At 39.0% G+C, this 23,108-nt stretch overlaps 1 protein-coding gene across 1 annotated transcript in view; it reads right to left on the bottom strand.

Annotated features, from left to right (window-relative positions):
• LOC134211350 (uncharacterized) overlaps positions 1 to 14,387 on the bottom strand; it is a 39,187-nt gene extending 24,800 nt beyond the window's left edge. Inside the window, exon 1 of the mRNA XM_062688128.1 lies at positions 14,083 to 14,387. Within this exon, the coding sequence (XP_062544112.1) occupies positions 14,083 to 14,132 (50 nt within the window). The 5' untranslated portion in view covers positions 14,133 to 14,387. The remainder of the gene's footprint in view (positions 1 to 14,082) is intronic.
• Positions 14,388 to 23,108: the final 8,721 nt, after the last annotated feature.

The following is a 23,108-nucleotide window of genomic DNA, read 5'->3' on the forward strand; positions in this document are numbered from 1 at the left end:
AATAGCTGGCTGAAAAAAATTGCTGCTACAACTGAAAATCCTTTACGTTACATTAACCCGATACCGGAATCGTTGTATATCTACCCGGCTTCAGTTAATGAAGTAATTTTAATAATAAATGAATTAAATATGAACAAAAGTGCTGGCCCAGATTGCGTTCCAATTAAAATAGTAAGAAATAATGTTCCTTCATTTTCAAGAATTCTCACCGACTGTTTTAACATAATCATCCAAACTGGATTATACCCTGATTGCCTAAAACCGCAAAAGTAGTGCCTATATTTAAATCTGGAAATTCAAGTGAAATAGATAATTATCGGATGGCGGACGGTACGTGGAGGAGGCGAATGAACCACGAGTTGCATCAGCTGTTGGGAGAACCATCCATCGTTCACACCGTGAAAATCGGAAGACTGCGGTGGGCTGGGCACGTAGCCAGAATGTCGGACAGTAATCCGGTGAAAATGGTTCTCGACAATGCTCCGACGGGAACAAGAAGGCGAGGTGCACAGCGGGCAAGGCGGATCGATCAGGTGGAGGACGATTTGCGACCCTCCGCAGACTGCGTGGTTGGCGAAGTGCAGCCATGGACCGAGCTGAATGGAGAAGACTTTTATGTGCAGCACAGGCCACTCCGGCCTTAGTCTGATAATAAATAAATAAGATAATTATCGGCCTATTTCAACCCTTCCAGTGTTCAGCCAAATTTTTGAAAAACTTTTAATTACCAGACTTGTAACTTACTCGACCGACATAATGTATTGTATAACAAACAATATGGTTTTCGCAATGGATGCAGTACTACAGTAGCTATCACTGAGCTCGTCGACAATATATTAGAAGAAACTGATAACAAACGGTTAATTGGTGCCTTGTTTCTTGATTTGAAAAGGCATTCGATACTTTGGACCACAATATTTTGCTAAGAAAACTAGAAATGTATGGAGTTAGAGGAATAGCCAATGAAATATTGTGCAGTTACCTAAGTAATAGGATGCAATTTGTGTCATTCGATGGTGCAATAAGTTCTCTTAGAGAAATCTGCACAGGAGTTCCCCAAGGTAGTAACATTGGGCCGCTACTCTTTCTGATCTACATAAACGATATTTGTAGAAAAAAATTAAAAGGCACGCCAAGGTTATTTGCTGACGATACTGCACTATTCTATGCGAATGTTAATTCAGAGCTCATTGTTCGAAATATAAATGAGGACTTGCAGTTACTTAAAGCGTATTTTTCATGCAATTTACTTTCGTTAAATTTGAATAAAACCAAATATATGATATCCAAATATACGATCTCCCCGAAAAGCTAGGCCAATAACTCCACCTTTAATGATTGGTAATGATACTATTGAAAGTGTAGAAGTTTTCAAGTATTTGGGCGTTTACCTTGACTGCACGTTATCATGGGATAATCATATCAAGAAAGTATCTGATAAAATTTCTAGTATGTGTGGTATTTTGAAACGACTTAGCAGTTTCCTTCCACGTAAAACTTTACTTTTGTTTTATTTTGCTCATATCCATTAACATTTATTATAAATTCAGTAGAAAACCGAATTATAGCCGCTATCGAAATTGGATTTATCTCACAATCCATACGTTAAACCTAATTTCGGAAGTGGTGCGCTGTATAGCACATCACCAAATGAAAACAGCGCACCACTTCCGAAGTTAGGTTTAACGTATGGATTGTGAGAAAAATCCAACTTTGTTAGCGGCTATAACTCGGCTTTGCACTGAATTGATAATAAGTTATTTAATAATTGCATGGGGTAGAGCCAGCACCGTAGCGTGCACAGAAAAAAATAATGAAAAGTAAACAGCGCGTAAAACTTAACATGCGGAAATTTACGCAATTCTACGCTGAAATGGTCCTCTTCCTAACAAGATTGCTTACAACTTGCATGCTATATTGACGATTCACGTCAAATATTATAAACATTCAGGCTATATCCCGTGTGGAATTACGCTAATAATGGCGTTCCATTTATGTGCATGATTTTTAGCGTATATTTCAGTGGATTTTTCTATCTGTGTGGGGTTGGCCGGGTTGGCCCCCGCCAAGGGCGCCAGCCCTCATGGGGCGCCGAAATCAAGAATTGTTTTAGTTTAAGGACCAATTAATAACAAACCGACTACAAAGTACAAAGGTTTATAGTGACAATATTTTGAGTAATTTAGAGCAAACAAGGAATATTTCTTTAATCTCAAATCAATATATTATTAATTTGGTTTATTTCGAACCCGGAGACAAAGGACCAAGAAAAAGTCTAAAAATCACATATTAGAAAAGTTATTTGATATTTGTGAATGATTGATGTGTGATTATTTCCGACGTTGTGTTGTGCACTCGGTTTCACGAAAGCTATACAGTTAAAAATTCTCAAAATTACACGCTATGTAAATCTTTAAACCCACATTTTTGTGTTCAATAGCCTTTAATTTTACATACAACTTTTTCTTGTTCGCAATATTTAATACAAGCTCCATAGTAACGACGACCTGTAATTTTAAAATTTGATGGAAAAATGAGTCGAATCGAACGGAGCCTTCTTGTTACATCATATATGCTGTAACATTTTTATACTGTGTAAGTGACAGCCAATTTTCCCGAAATTGCCAGCGTTTAGAGCACCTCCACGGGAGTCTTTATCGCTAATCTTATTGAAGGGGGGACAGAAATGAAATACCATACTGTGGGGCATCGAAATCCGTACACTTAAGCACCTTAGTATATGAAAAAGTCATTAGAAAATAGGAATCGAATGTAAATAAAACGTTTGTCATTGACACAGGAGCATGGAGGCTTCTACTTTTGAAGTGTTTCGCATTTACTCATTCAAAACTACGAAAAACGTGATAAAATAATGAATAAAATCAACTACTCCTGACTCGAAATCCGTCCACCGTGGACGGATTTCGAATCAAAGGATCAAAATCCGTACAGCTATTTTTTACCTAAATATTTAAATTGAAGCAGTCTGATTGACTAAACTACCACTGTAAATAGTTCGATACGCACCTTGAGAAGCGATCCATTCGACTTGTATTCCGCTTATCTTATGTAATTATTCGCAATTAGCAATTAAAACACAGTTACTTTTGGAGCAATTATGCTCTACCCGAAAACAAAATGGCGGCAAAAACTCCGCGTTTGGTGGGTGGCGATTTGTTTTTGATTTTTTGTTTTAATTTCAAAGCCTTCTTCCCATTTCTATGCCCTAAAAGCTTTCTGTCAAGAATCTGAACAAGATAAGATAAATTATTTCTACATTAATTACCTTTAACCCCCTTTAATTGATTGATATCTCATGAGGTGGACGGATTTCGGTGCTGTACGGATTTCGGTCCCGCACGGTAGTCTCTCAATTCTCGTGTGTACATGGATGAGACAGTGTGCCATGAGCTACAAAAGCTCACGTAGCATCGATTCTGTGCGACGAGAAAAGCTAGCGCGCATAAAATAACTGAGTGAGCGTATCTCAATGTACGTTTCATGAGACTCATCCCATGCGCTAGGAATGTATAACTGGAGTTACTTATATTATTGAATGAAAATTTCCCGCCCAAGCTGTTTTACGTGCCTCTACTGTTGTTTGCAAAGGTTTGCCATGGCAAACAACGCGTGAGCTGATCATATTGAGATGTCTCAATGCGACTCACCAATGTTAATGTGAGGTACACAAGCTTCGTGAGACTCGCGTGTGCTAAATTTTACACCTGTGTTCAGAACAATAGCAGCGGAAGCCGTTTTTCGTACAAAAAGGTCAACTTTGACAGGCTGTAACTTTGTACCCCGATGACCGATTGAGCTAAAATTTTGGCAGTGAACTACAAATATGTTGAAATTTACACATACTAAGTATGATTTTTTTCGAATGACGCGTTCAAAAATTACGCGCTAGGTCAAATTGTTCAAAAAAATAGCAGCTCAATCGGTAATCAGGGTACCAAGTTACAGCTTGTCAAAGTTGACCATTTTGTATGAAAAACGGCTTCCGCTGCTATTATTCTGAACACAGGTGTATGTGCGCGTAGCAGTCGTTGCTCAATCTCATCCTTTTTTGTACGCGTGCATGATGCCTTGAGATACTTGCGGGAAATTTTCTGGCGGAACTTCTTGAAGAACATTCTGAACGATCATTATAGAACCTTCTGAGGGATTCTTGGAAGACCTCCTCCTTGGAATAACTAGCAAAAAAAAAAAGAAAACAGTAGGTTTTTTTTTCCAAGGAGAATCCATGAATATTGTGGGCTCTAGCGGGCGTCGTTTTTGATCTATTACAGTAATTACTTGAATTGGTAATTCGTTGAACTAGGGTACGTGATCCGAAAATTTGAATATTTCTCGCTATTTAATTACATACGCCGAATTTGTTTTGTAAAAGAAAAACAGATTTTGTGCTATTTTCAATCAATACTAAAGTAACGTTTCACAAAATAACAACCCTGTATAGAAATTTAGCAACCCAGTATGGGGCGCTAAATTTGGAAACCCACAGCAAATTTTGAGTTGCGTTCTTATTTTACATTCCCATTTAGATACTACCGGTATAGAAGTGGGCCCCTTTATAGGGTCCGGAAATAGCGATAGGGACCCAGATGAGGACTCCCGTGGAGATGCTCTTAGAAACCACAGTTTTCCGTGTACTTGAACATTTGTTCCAAGGGCGTTTTCACTCTAATCTCGCGTTTAGAATCATGAGGGCGTAACTGAATTGAGTGATTTCTCTTAGTCTATGTTTTTTTTTTACCAATGTAGCAAATTGCGGTTTCAAAGATTTAACAGTTTGGTGTGATAAATGATGATTGATAATCAAGAGGAAATCATCAATAATTTACCTTGCTAAAATGACTACTTTGTTTATCATTATTAAAGGTTCTCGTAAATTAGCAAAAAAAAAATAGCAATACGAATATCACGTGCTATCAACACATTCATCGCCCTTCTTCACCACGTGGCCCTCTTGCATCCTATTTCGATTCGGAAGTAGGATTGTTCTTGATCCGAATAGCTCCGATAGCGATCTTGACCTTCGATCGATCCATTTCAGAGTTTTGTACAATTTTGTCATGATTTTCAAATCTCTTTTCTCAGGATGTACTTTAAAGTACGTCAGTTCCTTCAATTGAGTGCAAGAAACTGTCGTTATGGACAGTATGAGCTGAAAGACATAATGGGTGAAGAACTTTCAAGAATCTTAATAATCTGGATGTTTTTACAGATTCTATACGAAGATCTAGAAATGGCCACGACTCTGCAAGGTCTCTTTCAAAACTTTTTAGGAGCATCTGCAGTATCTTCCAAACACTTAACTTTTAAAACTTACTTTTTCGTGTTAAACATCGCACATTTTTTCCTTAGTAAGAGAGGGGCGCCCAAAAAAGAGTTCGCCAAGGGCGCCGGGAATCCACGCTACGGCTCTGGGTAGAGCATGTAAATCTAAGTTGAAGAAACTCCAAACGCTACAAAATCGTTCACTAAAAGTAATTTATAATTTACCATACTTGTTTTCAACTGTTCGTTTATATACAGAGTTTCCTCATAATGTGTTACCAATATTAGGGTTGTGTGAACAGCAAACCTTGCACATGGTTCACAATATCTTACATAATCCTACTGCACTACATAATATCATTCTTAGTACAGAACCTACACAGTTAGAATTTTTGTGTAAATTTACGTTTATTTTGATGCACATATTTGGAGCATCAAAAAACATCGTTGAATTTTACACGTTTGATGATTTCAAAGCATGTAAAATTAAATCTATTTTTTAATCGCCCTTCTATCGCCACCTCTTATATAATATAATCCAATTGAAATAATAATCAGAAGAAATAATCTATTTCACTTTGTTTTATTTCAAGTCAAATTAAAAAAAAGTTATATAAAGTCTTTCTAATGATTCATTCAAGGTCTAATGTATGACATGGTGTCGTAATTCTTTCCACTGCTATGCACATTTGATTGAGCTGCAATTACTCCTCTCCCTATAGCCGAAATCGAAAGCAGCTGGAGCAAAACTACTAGCTGTAAATAAGAAAGTCATGAATTTCATAAAATGAACAATCATGCAATTTATGCTTACCATTAACGTAGTTGTTCAACATCGTTTATCCTTAGCTTGAACGGGTTATTTGGGACAAAAAATCCCTACTTTCCAGAGTAACTAAATGCAACGCACGATGCCACCATGTTGTTTTGACAATTAACTAATGCAGGTTTAAATTTGCACGATCGTTTGAAATTAAAGTTTTGTTGATGGAAAAATAAATTCATATTGACATATTTTTACAGCAATTGAAAAATAAATGAGAGTTCGTTTAATTTTACATCTTTTTTGATGCTCTGAATATGTGCATCGATTTTAATGGAAATTTCAATCTGTTTACACGTCGTTGAAATTTAAACATTTTTGCTGTGTGTGTAGGTCTTATATCACTAGACAGGCTTTTCATCTCACACAACCTCGTGCGTATTCTAATTTTGGGCAAAAACGTTTTTCCATCATCGGACCTGCCAGATTTAATATTCTCTCTAGAAATCTTCAGCAAGTAACAAACTGTTCATCTTTCAAAACTAAAGTAAAATCTTATTTAAAACACCAAATTTCAAATTTATTAATCTAATCTTCAGCATGTTTTTTGTCTTCCTTTTTCGTAAACCGTCATCAAACAATTAAATATTTTTGTTTCTAATTTAAATTTAATTTTATAGTCATATTTATTAATTATTAGTAGTAGTAAAAAAATGCTTCTTTAAAAGGATATTCGATCCACTAGAAGCATTTCTAAGATATTTTTTTCTTGTTCGTATTTCTTTGTTTATTTACTTATTTATTCTCAGCCACGTAGTAGTTTGTTAAGTATCCTCTTTATTTTTTCATGTGTTGCCAGTGGCTGAGAATTGAGTGTCCATTACCAAGGGGCTCAAGTCGAGCTCTTTGGTGTGGGGGAGAGCGGAGGGTCACTCAAAAAAAAAGTTGCTGCAACCATTTTTGTCTGACTTGTACTGCTCGAGGAGTGTGCCAGTACCCACAACAGTCGCAAGAGTGACGTCCAGGATAGCCGACATCCTATAACGAAGTTGGCGCACGAAGCAGCAGCACGACGCCATTGCGGATAGCGGACCATGAGTACTCCGCCCGCAGAAGATATATGTCCATAATGAAAGAAAAGCCAGTGCCTGCTACCAACGTTGTCAGGTTTCGGCGAGCGCATAGCCGCGGAACATGGCGGTTCGCGATCGCGACCGAGGCGGCAACTAAATGTCTCAACGGAAAAGGTGGGATCTGAATGGCTCAAGGGCATCGAAACTCGGTTCTCGGAGTAGGCTCGACCCAGCCAGCTGAGTAGACCGTAGCGTGCGAATGCACCGGCGTCGGGTCGTCGGGGCACCATTGAACCGAATCGATCCATATCTGCAGTCGGCCGGTCACCCGTTGAAGTGAGAAAGTGCGTAGGACTTGAGCTGATCTATGAATATGTTGACCAGATGAATGCGTATTGTTGGTAATGTAATAGCCTTCCACGGATGCGGGTCGTCGGTATCGTAGGAGCTTCCGCCACCGGGGACTATCTGAGTAACTTGCGAGTACGTAGAGAGCTAAATGGATTAAAAAAAAGATGTGGTGCTGAATGGCACAAGGAAAAGATAAAAAGCTTAAGCTTAAGGGCTCAAGGCTTGTGTGTGTTTACTGGCACAAACAAGGGAGCCAAAGGGCTCAGAAGTGTCGTTTTGGAATGAGTACCTTTAGTACAGCCTATCCTCCAAACATAATAATTGGAATGTAGTTCTGGGGATCAAAGCATTATATGAGAGGGTAACTCAATTAACTTTTCGTTACTTCGGTGGGTTTAGTGGATCAGCCTTTTGACAACCCCACTCCCTTAGTTAGCTTAGCTTAGCTTAGACTGACTGTACATATCAATGGTTGCTACTCCGTGATTGCTCAGAACTGGAAATTGCACTACGATCCAAGTGATTAGTGGTTGGGGTTTACCATCTATTCTCGAAGTGCACGTTTCAGCAGCTCTCAAATGTTGATCAATAACGGCGCCGGTCAAGTCCTTACAGTCAGTTGGGGAAGGAAGGGAATGTTAGTGTGTGGTTATTGTTGCTACTAGAGACCGAGAATACCTCTGCATCTCCACAATTACCACGGGAAGGAAGTTGTGTTAGTTGGGTGGGGTAATCAGTAACATAGATCGGGATTCACCATGGAAAGTGATGTGACTATGCAACTTCTATACTACAGTATTAGCATTTCCTTGATTTGTTCAATTGTTTATCCTTCGCGAGAATAAACAATTAATCGCTCAAAATGAGCGATTGTTCATTTGAATTTCGGATGAGGCACCCGCGGCATCATTTCTTCAACGCAAGGAAAGTAAAAAAGAAACGGGATTTAAATTGAAAATAAAGTAATAATCACGGCTGTTCAACCAAATTGATAGTAATCGGAAAGCTAATTATGTTATCTCTATTTGACGTTAAATAAGAATGTTCAGCCAGACATATTTTGTTAATTTACGTTTATTTTACATGTCGTTTATTTTGCATTACTTTCGCGCGTGTGTTTGTCGCTTGCCGTGACCAGTATAACGTAATCAGGATCTCACTGGTATTAATCCTGATGTGCCGGTTGGCACTCGTGTTGGGCTTGTGTGCTTTGAGCGGCACACTGTCGCTTTTCAGTCAATATAAAGTCGTACATAGTGCAATACAAGATGCTAAATTGGAGACGATATTGATACACGATATACATACATGTTGTATGGAGAAGCACCTATATCGCCTCCACTTCAACAGCCTACACGACACCATATACTTTCATGTGTTGACTGGGTTTGATAGGGCCTGCCTATATAGACACATGCAGCTTTTTGCAGAGGTTCAACAGAGCCCACTGTCAAACCCCACCACATCCTAGGCAGGCCCCCTAACTCGCAGTGGCCATGGGGAGGGGTCGTCAAGCCCTTGGACATAGTCCCTGCTGCCCCTTTTGACAACCCCACTCCCTTAGTGATTAAAAAAACACACACGCACGCAAACACATACATACATCACCTCAGTACGTTGATGCCTACCGGAGTTATTAACGATTAGATGCTATGAAACTCATCCAGTTCCCACACAATTTAATACATATTCGAATGGTGAAAGAAAGCTTCCAATAAGTTAAAACTTCAAATGTGCCAATTGGCATATAATACTATGGCTTTCGGATTCACCTGTTAACAATTCAGTTTCGAAGTGTTCTTATAGCCTTCAAGTACACTTTGCGTACGAAAGAGATAAAATAAATTATATTACACCCGATTTTGCGTTCTGTGTAAAAATTGAACTGAAAACTTCAATATTCGATAGAAACAACTTTGTAAAAATTTAATCTGGGATTCTTTACACAGCCGTGTAAAAGCAGAATAGGGTGTAATTTAAAAATATACCTTTTTAAAAAATGATGAGCCTTCATTTCTGAGCGCTTTTTCACTTTTCTCGGAAGATTATCATCATAATTCATATTTATATCAATATGTGCTTCAAATAACAAAATCGGCAATAAATTTTGTAGTAAATTCTCGGTTGCTAATGAAGAAAAGAAAATTCCATGATCGTCATACCATGACCATGATTATAACACAATGTGATATAATTAATACGTATAGCAAAACAAGAACCAGTGCGAACGTTGTTCTTTTCAATAACATCATTTGTAATAATTTTGTATTTTTTTACACTATTTTCATCCCAACATCACCAACACATAAAGTTATAGTTTTGTTCAATTGAAAATATATTAGTAATGTTTTTGTTAAATCTAATTAAATTGTTACAATTTTTATTATCTTAACTACCAGTACCAGTGACCAGTACAAACTTTTTCACAAGCACTCAAATGAAGATGAACGTCTGTTCTCTGTGGATTATGTTACCATTTACTGGCCGGATACTTCCTACAATGTTCAAGTTTAAATGGATACATATTTAAAGAATGTTTATAATCGCTGTTCTGCGTTGTTCAGAGTGCATCACTTGCAGGTACGCGGTGTGAATTTCTTATCAGCAACGCTGTTCTAAAAGGTAAACTGCATTTCTGCAAATTCATTACACTTGCAACAATTACCATGTGATAAACGAAATAATGTTGCTTATTTTAGGGTTGAGATCGTACACTAGGGGCCCTCCTTAGCCGTGCGGTAAGACGCGCGGCTACAAAGCAAGACCATGCTGAGGGATTCCCGGTGCCGGTCTAGGCAATTTTCGGATTGGAAATTGTCTCGACTTTCCTTGGCAAAAAAGTATCATCGTGTTAGTCTCATGATATATGAATGCAAAAATGGCAATCTGGCTTAGAAACCTCGCAGTTAATATTTGTGGAAATGCTCAATGAACACTAAGCTGCGAGGCGGCTCTGTCCCAGTGTGGGGATGTAATGTCAATAAGAAGAAGAAGAAGATCGTACACTGGTCACAATGCACATGATAGGTTGGTTTTAGAAGCAGGGGCTTTTGCTCATACAACAACTGCTACCTCTTTTACAAATTATAAATGTTAGAAAAAACTAGAGTCCAGTACCAGAACTTCTTTGATTTCTGTACAAAAAATCAATGTCACCACTTATTCCGTGGCAGCGTCGAGGGTGTAGTATTCATACCCTTTCATCTGTGAAGGAGCACTAACAGTTCCAGTGTTGCATAGCTGTCTGCCGACAACTTGAAATTCTATCGGATCGTTTTATTATTGGTTGAATGCTGTGCCATTCAAGCCGAGTAACCGCAGGTTCCAATTATGTAGCTCGTTGGTTCCACCACAAGCCTAATCCCAATTTACCCACTGCCAGTGAGCACCTAAAACATGATTCTGACTCTGAAAAATAATAACTGACAGGGACAGCCTTACTGGCAGTGTACTCCTTGCTGTTAGTGAAATGTGCAGCAGGGATGCCAGATGATATTTTCAAATGTCTTCACAGTCGTTTAAAAATGTCTTCAAATGTATTATTATTAGTTATGTATTAGTTATGATTATCAGCGAGAAATTTTAAAATCCAATAGGTATTTATGTAAATTCAAAACAACTTCCTTGTTTTACTGATGTAGAATAATGTTTATTTCTCTTTTGTTAGAATTCAAGATATTTTTTTAAATTTTCACAAGATAACGAGTTTCCCCTGGATTTTCTACTGAGTCTTTGGTTAAAAATCCACCGGATATTTTAACTGAATTTCCACATGGAATTATTGCAAATATTTGTTCGAAGAATACCCAGTAGGGATCTTAACTTACACCTGTCAGTCATTTGAAGCAGTTAGAAACCCAAAAATATGATTATTCACCAGAAGGGATGTCAACTGTTCCGCAGTGTTGGTAAAATCATTCATAAAACTCACTCATCGAGCTCTCCCGCACGAGCGAACTCGTTTGCGAATTTACAGATTTGCATCACGCCTGAGTATTTCATGCCAAAACGCATAATTCCACTCATTTGCCATAAAACAATTTTGCTCTAAAAAGCGTTTGAAACCAATTTGCTGGCAATTTATTGTTTAAACATGCAAGAGTATCCATTCTTCTATGCGAGACGAACGTCAATTATCGGTTTTTACGTAGGAGAATAAAAGAAAACTTACGATGATTCAAATGGGTTATTCAAACTAATGCTGCCATCAGGATTTTTTTAACAAGGTCTGAAAATGCGTTTATTAACTCACGGTTGATTTGAATCATTCATGAGTTTTGAGATTCTAAGCCCGAGACAAAGAGCAAAGACTATTATAACTTTTGTAATATTTATATAATTTACATATAGAAGTCGCAGAATTTATAAACATCTAATAAAATTGTATTTTCTATTTCCCAAGTAACATTTTTGGTTTTATGACGGTCACGAAAACCATTTTTTTGCTCTACAAGAGTCTTTTGAACCCAGTATAAAACTAAAATGTTACTAGGGTTGTTTGCTTTATTGATTGTCTTCAAATATCTTCAAATAAATATACAAGTCTTCAAATATTTTGAAAAGTCTTCAAAATGTCTTCACGAGATAAATGTCTTCACAGAGATTCAAATGTCTTCAAATTGAAGACATGTCTTCAAATCTGGCATCCCTGATGTGCAGGCCGTTCATTTATTAAAATACCACCTGGGACAAACACTTACACCTGTCAGTCATTTGTAGCATTTAGAAACCCAAAAATATCATTATTCACCAGAAGGGATGTCAACTGTTCCGTATGAAACGTTGTCGATTCGTTCGGAAAAGGGGCCTTTCAGGGGGGTAATATGCGGTGCATCGCGCCTCCTCTGCATGTAGTATGAAGCAAATGTAAATAAACAATCCCACATTTTTTTCGTTAGTCAGCAGTAGTGTAGGTTAACCAATATCCTACAAGATTCCAGTTCGAAAATGTTACACTTGCCCAAGCTGGTGGCCCAGGTGGCCTTTCCCAAAGCGGCGAGGCCCGGATAATACATCTTAGGTAGGCTTGATTTGTTCGTGGATGACAGGCTTACTCCCCCCCTAGGGCCTTTAGACTAGTTTCAAGTGAAGCTTATTTTTTTCTTAGTTACATATTTCTTAATTGATTCGACTAAGATGGCGACGTTTGAGGTTTTGGCTTTCAGTCTTTTGGGATCAAAAACGGGGTTTTATGTTTTCATCCGACGTTTCGGACACATGTATTGTGCCTTTTTCAAGGAGTTAACTATGATCCGTTTTGTTGTCACATTAGCCCTCAGCATAGGACCTATTTGTCACCACAATTCGTTTGCCCTGTCTTGTGTGAGGTAGGGCGGAAATTTGAATTGACCCGGCTCGCAGAAACTTTTTGGTGCACTTTTCTGTTTGGCGCCACTTTTACTCTGAGTAAATGTCGCATTTCTCTGAAGTGGGGTTTGAGTAAATTTCGTTTCTTTTACCTTTGAAAACAAATAAATTCATCCACACAACACTCTAATAAAATGCTAATATCTTTGCCTAATAAACTCTAATCTTCTAGCGGTTCTCAGCATAACATTCTGTATTCAATTCTACAAGAACTGAATGAGTACCATTATTCTTCATCGTAAATTGTGCCGTCCTACTGCAAATCACTCTTTTTCGATGTTTCTGCATACATTTTTCCATATAAACTTCCAACGGGTTTAGCACCGCCCAAACGTTGACGCGATTTCGCTGAAATTTTGTCCAGAGCATCAGGGAATCAAATAGAACCGAATAAGAGGGCGGACCATCAAAAAATTAAAAAAAAAATTCCATACTAATTGAGTCACCCTACTAGTCATATTTCAAATAGCGACATAGTCCTACTCTGCTGTAATCTGAAAAAGTGAAGAATGCGCCAAATTACAACATGCATGTTCTCCATTTTTCTGTTAAAGAGCTCGATTAGTACTACTCGTTAACACTATTTTTGGAAAATGGCGTATACGTCACTTTGTCAGATTACGGCAGTACTAACCTATGCAAAAATAAGCTTCACTTGAAACTAGTCTAAAGGCCCCTTTTCCGAACGAATCGACATCAAAAAAATAGACAGTGTTTTTTAAGCTACCTTAATGACTAGTATTGATTCTCTTCGACATAATCAGAATGCATTCGATTGATTTTAATATTGTTGATTCAAACCTTCTTACGGCGAAACATGACATTTTTTATTCAATTTCAAATTTTGTACAAAGCTTACAACATGAGGATCTGATATTCCATGCAGGTAAAGGACTTTTCAATAACATTTATTATAGTAAATAAGATGATGAAGTGTCGTTTTTTAGAAGTGTCCGGTATTGGGAGATGCCCGGCGCTAGGGGATCTCCTCCTATAGTTGTCATTATTTTTGCGAATCTCGGCACATCTTAAAAAGCGGTTTTATTCATTACGAGAACGATAGTTCGTAATTCTTTATTGCTCACATCTGGTAATGCAAGCAAAACCAGTTTCAGGGGAAGATGATTCGAAGAAGGTTTACACATGGAAACAAACGTTTCGCAATTTTCTCTTCTACCAAATTATCAACCTAAACTGGTGAAGGTCATCTCTTATTTTGGTTTGGTTTACGCTCATCTCTCTCACCTGCCATTCTCGGTTCCACCCCAAATGTAGGAACTCAACGATGATAACATCTCGTCTATAGCACCTTTTGAATTTTCAAACTAACGTTAATTCACTTCTCACAACGCTTAATCGATGTGATCGCTGTTACAAGGCCGACTACACTAAATCTGCATTCAATCTACAATCCGTTCACGAACATGAGGCAGAACAGCGAAAAGTACACAAAACTGAAGCAGAAGACGAAAAAACACACGTGCCCGGTTGAGCTACGATTTTGAATTTGCGACTTCTCACTACGACTTGTCGTGAGCGAGTGGCTAAATCTCCAGCGAATGGCATTCATGAGCCCGGGTACAGAGAAGTTCGTTGCGCACCTCATCCACTGGAAGGTTCAAATGAAGGAAAGAGCGGAAAGTGTTTGCCCGTTGATTGTAAGAATATCGCAAAAAACGATGAATAATCCATTCAATGGAGCGGACTGAAATTTTCTTATTTCGAAAAGCTTTTATCCAGGATTTTCTCTAAATAAAAATCTAAAGGATCAGTGCGACTGAAAAACTGCGTGTATGGTAATTTTGTTAAAATTTTTACATGATGTTTTTGCGGAAAACTTCCCGGTTAGGGGTCGTACACATATTACGTAAGCACTTATGGGGGGAGGGGGGGGGTTCAGTTGATATCTTACGCGCCATAGAAATAAAAAAATCTTTTGTATGGAAAAAATCTTACATGGGGGGAGGGGGGGTCGAAAAACCCAGAAAAATTGCTTACGTAATAAGTGTACGGCCCCTTAGTTCTAAGAAAGTCTCAATACATTTCTCAGAGGTCGAGCTTTACGAAACATGATTTATTAGACAAATCGTCCAATTTTAACGTTTCGTATAATTTTGGATACCAGGAATTAAAAAATCCATCTCAGATTTTCCATGTATTCTTTCCGTGATTTTTGTTCTTACCACATTGATATAATATCAGATATTACAACCTTTCCGAGACCAAACTTACACGTGAACGACAGAAATGAACTAATGTTTACTTTGAATTGTTGATCCTCTTGAAAAAGTGCAGAATGCATTACCAGATTATAGGTGAAGCGATCGAATCGGTGAGCACAGAATCAATTTCTAGCACAAATAACTCTCATTGGCGGTTATGCATCCTTACTCTCCGATTTGCGATTCATTGCAATACTTGCTTCATTGACTGGAAGGAAGTGAGTGTGGACCCAGAGCTATTATCATTGCCAGCGCCGATATCCGGCGGTATGCAAATCGATGATGACTTTACAAATAACGACTTCGTTCGTTAGCTACTATCTAATGGATACTTCTAGATTCTAAACACATGGTGGCGTCTACAACTATGTCATCAGTGGTTTTCTTGATGAATGGCAATGTAGCAGCTAGGGGTAGGCAGTTAATCGCTAGCTTTTATTGATTACATGAATTAAATTTCCAAGTTGAAATCAATGGCAAACTTATAGCATATGTTCCACACATAGAGGCTTCAAATTTGGCTTGCGAGTAAAGGCGTAGTACTGCTAATCCGGAGATGGCGTGTGTGATTCTTGCCCGGGACAGGATGCAAACTTCAAACGAAACGAGCTCAATAGAGTCTAATTTGAGGTACCTGAGTGCAGATGGTCAGGTTCAGTGGCATTCCAGGAACCTAGTTTCCGCGGGGAAGTGGCCACTTTTTGATGAGATCTGAAACTCATCTTGCGACGTCTCAAACTTCATGATTCCACGAAACGAAACTCAAATAAAAAACTCCTGGAATATTCATCCTGGTGTTATTTCATAAATTTATCCACAAATTCTTTGGAAAGTCTCCCAGGATTTTTTTTGTAAATACCTGAAATAAAAGGAATTAAGTCGGTAAGTCATTCCAAATTTTTTTTAGGAGTTGAGCGGTTGAAATGCGCTTGTAGAAACGTAATAATTCAAATTCCCTTAAATTTGGATGGTTGATACGTCAACTATGAAATCATGGGCAGTAAAGGAGTTTCTTCCGAATCCCAAAGGAATTTATAAAGGATTTTGTTAAAGAAAAAAGAATAAGTTCCTCCATATATTAGTTTGAAAGTCCAAAGAAGGACTTCTAATAATCATTTCGGAATTTCCCTTAGAACTTTTTTCAGAGATCCTTACCGAATTGTATATGGATTTTCTAGAATTTTCAAAGGATTTCCCATAGAAACTTTCGAAGAAACTTCTAAAGAAATTTACAAAGGCTTTTCCGAAGTTATCTCTAGAGGAATGTCCAATGGAATTACTGGCGGACTTTTTGAAAATTATTAGAAATTCTTGAAGGAGTATTTCTAAAGGCATTAACAAATGAATTTTTGAATCATTTTCCGAATTTGTGAGAGAATTTCTAAAGAAATTTCCTTAGAAGTTTTTAAAAGAATTTCTCAAGGATTTTCCGGATGAATTTGCGATGGAATGTTTTATGAAATTTCCTTAAAAAATACCTAGATTTATCCAGAAATTCCTTCGGGAATTACGTCAGGGTTTCCTCCAGGAATTTCTTCAAAAATTCCACCAAGATTTAAACGAATTTGAAGGAAAATATTCAATCTGGTGGGGCGTGTTCCCCAGTTGAGCTCCACCAGTTCTGGATTATTATGAAAGAAAGTTGAAGTACAGCTACGACGAATTTATGGGGCAATGTTCCATGTCCATGTTCCTGTAAATACATTTATGCTGTTTTAAGCAATGATGTATGTGTAATAACGTGTTTGATAAATATGTGAGATGTGTTATGAATTGAGCAGTCAAGAATCCGAACGGCTAGATTTACTTTAGACTTGAAATTAATCACGTTTGTGGCAGCGCCGTCTAACTATCTCTCTCTCTATGTAGAAGAGGGTCCGGTAACCCAACATTATGGTCCTTCGAGCCGGATTATTGAAATACTAAGCGATTCGAAGGACCAAATGTTGGGTAGCCGGCGTACCTCCTTCGATTTCAATTAGTAGGGCCTTCCTTTACGGACTTCCAACTGATTCTTAAATAAAACAAAGATTGCAGCCTGGGCTGTTCAACTTTAGTTCCAGGATTAAAACACAAGAGTGTTCTTCAAGAATTTAAATAGGGTGTTCACTGAATAAATTGGGCGCCTGGTTATTTGCAACCAGCTTAATGGATCATTCATTCATTCATTTATTTAGTCTACATCTAAACAGATAACACTGAATCAACAATTTGACGCCACAATACACGGTTCGAGGCCGCATCTCTCCATCCTCGAATACGCCCCACGCTCGCCAAGTCGTTTTGCATCTGGTCTGCCCATTTCGCTCGCTGCGCTCCACGTCGTCTCGTACCTGCCGGATCGGAAGCGAACACCATCTTTGCAGGGTTTCTGTCTGGCATTCTTGCAACATGCCCTGCCCATCGTACCCTTCCGGCTTTAGCTACCTTGTTCGACGACTTGTTTAGCTACCTGTACTGGGTTCGCCGTAGAGCTGGGAGAGCTCATGGTTCATTCTTCGCCGCCACACACCGTCTTCTTGCAAGTCCTCCTCGAGCATTGTCCATGTTTCATGTCCATAGAGTACAACCGGTCTTATTAGCGCCTTGTACGTGACACATTTGGTGCGGTGGCGAATCTTTTTTGACCGCAGTTTCTTCTGGAGCCCGTAGTAGGCCCGACTTCCACAGATGATGCGCCTTCGTATCTCACGATTAACATTGTTATCAGCCGTTAGCAAGGATCCGAGGTAGACGAATTCCTCGACCACCTCGAAGGTATCCCCGTCTATCGTAACACTGCTTCCCAGACGGGCCCTGTCGCGCTCGGTTCCGCCCACAAGTATGTACTTTGTCTTTGACGCATTCACCACCAGTCCAACTTTTGTTGCTTCACGTTTCAGGCGGGTGTACAGTTCTGCCACCTTTGCAAATGTTCGGCCGACAATGTCCATGTCATCCGCGAAACAAATAAATTGACTGGATCTGTTGAAAATCGTACCCCGGCTGTTACACCCGACTCTCCGCATGACACCTTCTAGCGCAATGTTGATCAACAGGCACGAAAGTCCATCACCTTGTCTTAGTCCCGGCGCAATTCGAACGAGCTGAAGTGTTCGCCCGAAATCTTCACACAGTTTTGCACACCATCCATCGTTGCTTTGATCAATCTGGTAAGCTTCTCAGGGAAGTTGTTCTCTGTTGTTCTCTGCGTTGAGCTTCTGATAGAACTTGCGTGTATCTTGAGAGCGGCACAGCTATTCCATCTCCTCGCACTCCGTTTCTTCCTGGCGGCGTTTCTTCTCCTGAAAAAGGCGGGTCTGCTGTCTCCGCTTCCGTCTATAACGTTCCACGCTGGAGCTGCAGCGCGACCGCCCGCGCTGCCTCCTCCTCCTCCTCCAGAATCTCTTCGTCGAACCAATCGTTCCGTCGACTTCGTCCCACATACCCGACGTTGTTCTCCGCTGCGTCGTTAATGGCTGCTTTGATTGTATTCCAGCAGTCCTCAAGAGGGGCCCCATCGAGCTCACCCTCTTTCGGCAACGCTGCCTCGAGATGCTGCGCGTATGCAGTGGCGCCATCAGGTTGCTGCAGTCGCTCTAGGTTGTACCGCGGCGGTCGTCGGTACCGAACATTGTTGATGACGGATAGTATTGGGCGCAGTTTCACCATCATCAGATAGTAATCAGAGTCGATGTTGGCGCCACGATATGTCGATTCTTGAAGGCAACGAAATCAATTAGTCGTAGGCCGTTTTCGTTTCTCAGTCGGTGGGCGCTGAACTTTCCAATAGTCGGTCTAAACTCCTCCTCTTGGCCAACGTGAGCGTTCAAGTCTCCTATGATGATTTCGACGTCGTGGCGAGGGCAGCTGTAGTACTCACGTTCCAGCTGCGCGTAAAATGCGTCCTTATCATCATCAGTGCTTCCGGAGTGCGGGCTGTGGACGTTGATTATGCTGAAGTTGAAGAGCCTGACTTTGATCCTCAACGTGCACATTCTCTCATTGATCGGCCACCCACGCGCCTTTGCATATCGCCCATCACTTTGAAAGATGTTCCCAGATCGTGTGTGTTGCCACAGCTCTGGTAGATGGAATGATTACCTCTAAACGTTCGCACCATTGATCCCTTCCAACAAAACTCCTGCAGCGCTACGATGCCGAATCCATGGCCTTGAGCACATCGGCGAGTATGCATGTGATCCCGATGAAGTTGAGAGATTTGCAGTTCCACGAACCGAGTTTCCAATCGCTAGTCCCTTTTCGTCGCAGTGGTCTTCGCCGATGGTTCCGGTCCGTACTCTCTTTTTGGATTGTTCGTTGCGTGAGTTTTTTTGTTTGGCTGGCTTGCAGGGCCTGACACCAAACCTCCTAAATTTCCGGAGGACCATTCCTCCTTATTTCCGGTGGACCATGGTGCACAGTTTCACTTAGAGTCCCTCGCTGGCACTCGGACGATGATCAGCCGCCCCTATCATGGAGAACAGACGCTGTTGTGAGCCGATCCTGACATGGAGAACAGACGCTCAATAAGATTTGCACCTCCGGAGAGGAGCAAACCCCCCTTCCCTGCCAGCATACGATCAAAGTTCCCACCGGGGTTGGTTACCCGATCTTCCCTAAGGTTGCTCGTATCCCGGCCAGCACCGCGGGGAGGTAGGGATAGGAGTTGCTGGGTAAGAGGCTAAGGACCGCGAGATGGGGTCTATTTTATTCCTTCAGGTACGCGAAGTACCAATGGTACGCTTTACTCAGCATTTGCCGTGCCAATGGATCATACACAAGAGCTATTTTCAGTGTGATTCTTCACTGGACTTTAGGTAGTAGTAATCTCGGTGAATGTCCAAACCAGAAAAAAAATTCAAGATTGCTTTCATAATGGAGAGGGGAGGGAAATAAGAGTATCAGCATGGAAACTGATCTCTCTTCAACACTGATACTCTTCGTTTTCTCTTCTTCTGCCATATCTTTATGGAAGTATATAAATGACACTTTCACCTATAATTCTATCATGAAAGTGGACATCTAAGCTTGGAAGATGATAAATATTAGCATTTCCATATATTTCTAAAATGCGAAACAATTAATATGTTCTTCTGTTTACTGTGGCTGAGCAATATGTTAAGTTCTATAAAGTTGTTGTGTATATGGCTAAACGGTGTATACGGAATCTTGTCAGATTTCTTTCATAAATTATTAAATCCCAAACCCAGAAAAAGCAAACATTGTTGATTTTATTCCTTTATTAACGAAATTAAAAAAAAAATAATATTGACTTGTCTAGCTTACGGTTTCGGTGAATATTACCGGGGTATATCTTTTACCGGGGTATTAACAATTTTAATAAAAAACGATTTCGATTGGGTTTAGGTGGATACAGATTCTGGAAAACTTATTTTTCAAGAATACAGGGTTCTCTAGGAGTTCTTGAGAATTCCTACCCAGGAGTTCTGATCATTTATCCTTTCATAAATTATGGGGATTGTTTCCTCCGAGGATTTCAGGAAAGTTTAGACTTTTTTTTTCAATTCAGAGCCTCTAGGACTCTAGGAAATTCCTGCTCCATGTATTATGGAAAACTCTCCCATATCAAGGATTTCTGAGGATTTTCTTCTTCAGGAGCTCTAAGGACTTACCCATTCAGGAATTATGGATAAATAAAAATTCTAGATCATTCTCTCTCTAATAATTCTTGGAATATCTCCCTCTCCTATGAATTATAGAAAATTTCTTCCTCTTGTATTCTGGAGAATCCCTCTGATATGACTTCTAAAAAGTTTCTTCTACAAGTATTCCTGTGAAATTGTAGGGGGTAGAGTGGTTTATACTCGCAGTTTTTTAATTCATTCCAAGAATTCCTTATCTATGAGTTTAAGGGATTCCTTTGTCCAGTAGTTTTGAGGAATGAATAATACGTGTCTCAGAATTTTTAGGTGGGAAACTCCTGGAAAATTTCCATCATCAGTTCCTAGACATTTCTGAAGGATTTTCTTTTTCAGGAATTCTGTCATCATTTTTTTTGCATTACATTTATAATTTGAAAGTAACCGTATCGCAGCTTGGTCAAGCATTTCTACAGTTTTTAACTGCGAGGTTTCTAAGTAGATTCACTATTTTTGCATTCCTGGGTCATAACACTAACAATATGATACTCATAGGTATAGGGAAGAGCCTTGGCCTTGCTTTGTGGCTGCCATGCTTAGGAAGCCATAATACAGGATTTTGATAGTATTTTTAATAGGAATTACAAACCGTTCCGGACGACAGAGATGTCCTACACAGTTGGCAAAAAATCTGCTCTTTTATTTATCACAATTTTTAACAATCAAATAAAATTCATTTAATGAGGGTAATCAATACACGGATATTCAAGTTTTCGAAATGTCACTTCAATCTGACAAAATGGTGCAAGCGAAATACACGCTCGTATATTTAGGGGAACAGGTGGTAAAATGAACACGTTAAGAACTTGCGTTGAATTCAATCATAAAACGAGGATAATTTGCTAGTTTTACTACTTGGTTCAGCAATTTAACTCATATTCTTATTGCACTGAACAATTTTTTCGCTAATAAACATTGTTTTATATAGTTTTTCATCGAAATAAAAAAAATCGAAATTTCGTATGTACAAAAATAGTGCGGATAAAATGAACACTGGCTGGTGGTAAAATGAACATCGCTTCTAAAACCCTTTTGAAACATTTAATTTTCTTTTTTTAACTCTAGCACTGTATATATAACTAGTTAAGATTATGAAAGCCTTTTGAAAAATCTGGTATAACTTTTGAAAAGCTCTTAATTATCAATATAATAAAAAGAAGAAAAAAAGTTTTGAAATATCAGTTATTTTTAAATTAAATTTACATCTTTAAATTTTTATCTTGGTTATTCGATATGGTTTGTTTCTTGAACTTCCGCTTCACAATTGCACAACTTTTATCATAAATTTGTGAAAGTTTGATACAAGTGTTTATTTTACCCCCATACGTGCCTTGTGATAAATAACTCTTCCTCTAACTATGCAAACCAATAATTTTACTATTTACCCCTGCAACATCTTTGTGAAGGTTTGAATCAATGTTATTATGAATTTATTAAGATTTAAAGCTTGCGGAAAAATGGTTAAAAATTACATCAGACCCTATTTTTACGGCCTCGAGGCCTCGATATCGTTTGATATTTTGGATAGTAATAGCTATTAGTTCGGTCTTAAAACCAAAATATTAGCTCAGGTACCTTATTTTATTTCGAGGAAAACGTGTGCATGGTTAACGTACGCCTAAATAGTGTTTTAATATAAATATAGCCAACTGTTCATATTACCACCCCTGTTCATTTTACCACCTCTTCCCCTACTGTGCGCGCGCCCGCATGATTCTGGCGTGTATTATTTTGACATATCGAAGTGACATTTAGAAAACTCAAGTATCCATCTATTAGTTGCACTCACTGGATGTATTTTATTTGATTTTTAAAAATTGTGATAATTAAAAGAGCCGATTTTTTGCCAACTGTGTAGGACATCTCTGCCGGACGAACTGTTAAATAAATGCAGAAAGAAATTGCAAAAAGAATTCCTGGAGAGATAGTAAAGAAATTCCCGAAGAAATTTTAAATGGAATCTTAGGTGCATTTTCATTCCATATTATACTCCTGAAGGATTATTTACAATACAATATGAATTATGCTTATTGTCATTAATGCACAAGACTTGCAAATAATATTCCAAAAAGGTATTGTCCGACGAATTCATAATTTTGAATCTCGCCGATACGAGCCCCCGCCGCCGCCGCCGCCGCCGTTAAAAAATTGCGTTCACGCCGCCGCCGGTTCGTAGTGGATCGGCGCACAGGTTCGTACTACTTCATTTAATTCCCCCACTTGATTGTATCTTTAACGGATACTTATTTCGACCTTAACAGTAAGGCGTGGTAAGGCCGTCTTCAGTGTCTTGTACCTGACTCGACTTTTCTTAAACAAAAATGGTGAATAGACTTTCATGTACAACCTGGAGGAATGCTTCACGTGGACATTTTCGGATTCATTGCACATTTCAACCCATCAAAAA

This window comes from Armigeres subalbatus, chromosome 2 (assembly GCF_024139115.2).
Source record: "Armigeres subalbatus isolate Guangzhou_Male chromosome 2, GZ_Asu_2, whole genome shotgun sequence".
Lineage (NCBI taxonomy): Eukaryota > Metazoa > Arthropoda > Insecta > Diptera > Culicidae > Armigeres > Armigeres subalbatus.